Source organism: Nicotiana tabacum, chromosome 17, assembly GCF_000715075.1.
Source record: "Nicotiana tabacum cultivar K326 chromosome 17, ASM71507v2, whole genome shotgun sequence".
In the NCBI taxonomy this organism is placed as follows: Eukaryota; Viridiplantae; Streptophyta; class Magnoliopsida; order Solanales; family Solanaceae; genus Nicotiana; species Nicotiana tabacum.
In genome coordinates, this window is record NC_134096.1 from 122,319,266 (window position 1) to 122,322,622 (window position 3,357).

The 3,357-nt window shown below is 38.4% G+C and overlaps 1 protein-coding gene across 1 annotated transcript; it reads right to left on the reverse strand.

Annotated features, from left to right (window-relative positions):
• Window positions 1-803: 803 nt before the first annotated feature.
• Window positions 804-3,075, reverse strand: LOC107802066 (subtilisin-like protease). The gene has a single exon (XM_016625507.2). The coding sequence runs from the start codon at window positions 3,073-3,075 to the stop codon at window positions 892-894; it is 2,184 nt and encodes a 727-aa protein (XP_016480993.1). The 3' UTR covers window positions 804-891.
• Between the last annotated feature and the right edge of the window lie 282 nt (window positions 3,076-3,357).

Consider the following 3,357-nt stretch of genomic DNA (forward strand, 5'->3'; position numbering starts at 1 on the left):
ATTTCTAAAAGAAGGAGGTATTACAAGAAAAGTAAAATTGCATTTCTCGAATGCGTATATTTGGGATAAACTAATTAAGGCCGTTTAGTACCCTATATATTACACTAGACATAAGTTTCCCGTAGTGATTTAATCGTCAGGTGTGTTTGGTTACCATATTTGGTACTATGTTAAGAGTACCCACTACCCACATTAACTATGTGGTAATACAATTCCCGTATTATTTTTGTAAGGAATTCAATAAATGTATTAGTCATATAATATTAAGAAGTTGATGTAAAATGTGTTGTATTTAAATTGTATATGACAATTTGGCGATCAACAGTTATAAAATACTGCATTTGGAAACATATTTTTATATTTTTCTCTACTGACACTATGAGTGTATCCATGCTCTTTGCCACAACAACGTCCAAGGTATCAAAGCTATCAAACTGCCAAGTTCTGGGGTACTTAGGACCAAAAATAGTTCAAGCGTACAATCTAATAAACTATGCCAAGCTTAGGGGTAAGGAGATATTACGCTTGATTGTATTGATCACCTTTGCAATTTCTTAACTTTGTCACTTTTTTGTTTCTTGGCTAGCTCAGACGAGTTTATATCATAAGTTTCATAAGTCTTTGAATATTCACTGTCTAACGCTTTCTTATGCCTATCGGAATTTGATGAACGCTTTGTATGTCTCTCACTGAAAGCCGAAGCTTAACAGCTAGTAATTTATTTGCAATTTCTCCAATTTATTTTAAGATTATTTTCCACTTTTCTGATACACTGTCTTTTTTTCCATAACAAAACCCCTGATCCTCCATTCCAAAATAATTACATAAGAGCATACAAGAATTTATCTAGGAAATAATGGAGAAACCATCTCTTACAATACAATTGCATCTCTAAACTATATGCGGGAATATTCCTATTGGACTTCTAACAGAGTACCTATCAGAAGACCATGTTATGTATCCCTGGGAATCTGCTATAAGAGGTGAAGGCTTAACTGTTACATTATACGACGCCTTCTGGTTTAAGGCTGAAAACTTCAAGGTGGTTGGATTAACAGTCACCTCAACACCATCAAGTCCAAATACTTTAACTGTGTAAGTTGAATTAGCTTCACCAACATTAGTCACAGTCCTTGTATATGTTTGATCCCCTGATTTCAAAGGAATAGAAAATGAAGGATAGTTCAACTCCGATTCAGGTATGCTCGACGTACAATGTACCTTCCTTTTCACAATAACGCTAACTTGTTGATCTGTATAATTCAAGCCACATAAGTAGGGCACATAATCTTCGGGCTGAATGTCATAAATGAGTCCTGGATCATTTGCTCTTGATGGGTTCACGTGCCCAGATCCGGTTGCAAGTAGATTAGCAGGTTTAAATCTTTCATCCTGAATCGGATCATTTCCAAGGTTGACGAAATCAGCGGTGGTCATGATTGCAGATTTAATTGCAGCTGGAGACCAATCGGGATGTGTACTCTTTAACAATGCTGCTACTCCGGCAAGGTGAGGACAAGCCATCGACGTGCCAGAGAGAATGTTAAATATCGATGTAGCAGATGTTATCTCCCCTACAGAGGTTCGCCACGCTGCAAGGATATTTACTCCAGGGCCAATAATATCAGGCTTTAGTATGCCAAAGCTAAATGGTCCCCTAGAAGAGAAGTCAGCAACTGCTGGCGCGTGCTTATCTCCAATTCTTGTTCCTTTGAATGATATTGTTGCAACTGGGGCTGTTGTTGATTTCATATAATTTAAGATCTTTTCTCCATCAGCATAACTAACATGTGTTGCAGGAAGGACATGAACATCTGCAATTGTTGTATAGCCACGCCATTCGTTGTTCATGAGAATCATGGCAGCACCACCTGCATCTTTCACATTTTGTCCGTATTGAACTGCCGAGTAACCGGTGTTGCTTCTCTCACACAACACTATTTTACCCTTGACATCAATTGTGGACAAAAATTCACAATATTCAGGATTAACAAGTGGCAGTAGCTTTTGTGAAAAATTTGATGGTTGATAGACTGATTCTCCCCCATATTCTGCTCCATTACCCAAAACTGCTACCGCGCTTATCTTTCTATCTGTTGTGCTAGCACCAACAGTTAGCAACCAGGGGGCTCCATTCGTTACAGAACCATTAACCGGTCCTGTATTTCCTGCCGAGGCACTTACAAAAATCCCCTTCTCAATCGCACTATACGAACCAATTGCTACAACATCATCATATAAAGACATAGAAGCTAATGATCCAAGGGAAATCGAGATCACATCCACACCATCTTCAATGGCAGCATCAAGACCAGCTAAGATATCGGATTCTTGACATTTTGAAGCACAAACTCTGTACATGGCCACATGAGCACGGGGCGCAATGCCAGCAGCAGTGCCTTTAGCATTAACAAGCAAATTGGCACCCTCCACAAAGTTTCCCGCGGCTGTGCTTGAAGTGTGTGTCCCGTGTCCATCGTCGTCCACAGGTGACGTAGCATTTTGGGCAAAATTTCGAGCTCCAATAAGCTTGTTGTTACAGACTGTGAGATTGAACTCACATTTGCCTTTCCATTTGGAAGGGGGAGGAGGCATTCCGTTGTCATTGAACGAAGGATGTTGTGGAGTTATTCCAGTATCTATTACACCAATAATCACACCTTTACCAGAATTAGAGACATTCCACAAGCCAACATTCTGGTGCAAGCCAAGAAAATCTGGACTGTGTGTGGTATGCAACTGCAGTACATTTTGGCGACGCGCAGATACAAATCCTGGTTTCTTTTCTATCATCTTCACTTCATCTGATGACAACACAGCAGCAAATCCGTTAAACACATGACGATAGGAATGTATAATGCGCGACGAGTGCTCAGAATTTGTTGAAGTTGTAGGCAAAAATGACTGATGCCAGCGATATAAATCTTTTGAATCAGAGAAAACTAGATCATCACGAAACTCAAGAAGTACTATATAAGTATCTATATCGCTTTGATTGGTAAAATGGTCACCAAATGTTTTTGATGAAAGAAGCAAGGCAATGCAAAGAAAGGTTAAAACGAGTTTCAGATCCATGTTGTTTTTTGGTGATAAACACATTTAGGCAAAATGTGAATATATAATGCTTGTTTGATGCTGCTCGATTTAGTATGTAATCATTTGGTTACGTATCTTTTTATGGATGTTCCAAATTTGGATCAATTAGATTACCTTATAAACTGAGATTAGTATAAACATATCAGTTTTTTTTATCCACACATAAAGTATAATCATGATTGACCATATCTTTTATGGTCAGCAATTCAATTTTCTGCCAAATATACCTATTTGCCTATTCAAATAGTTGCTTGATTTGGA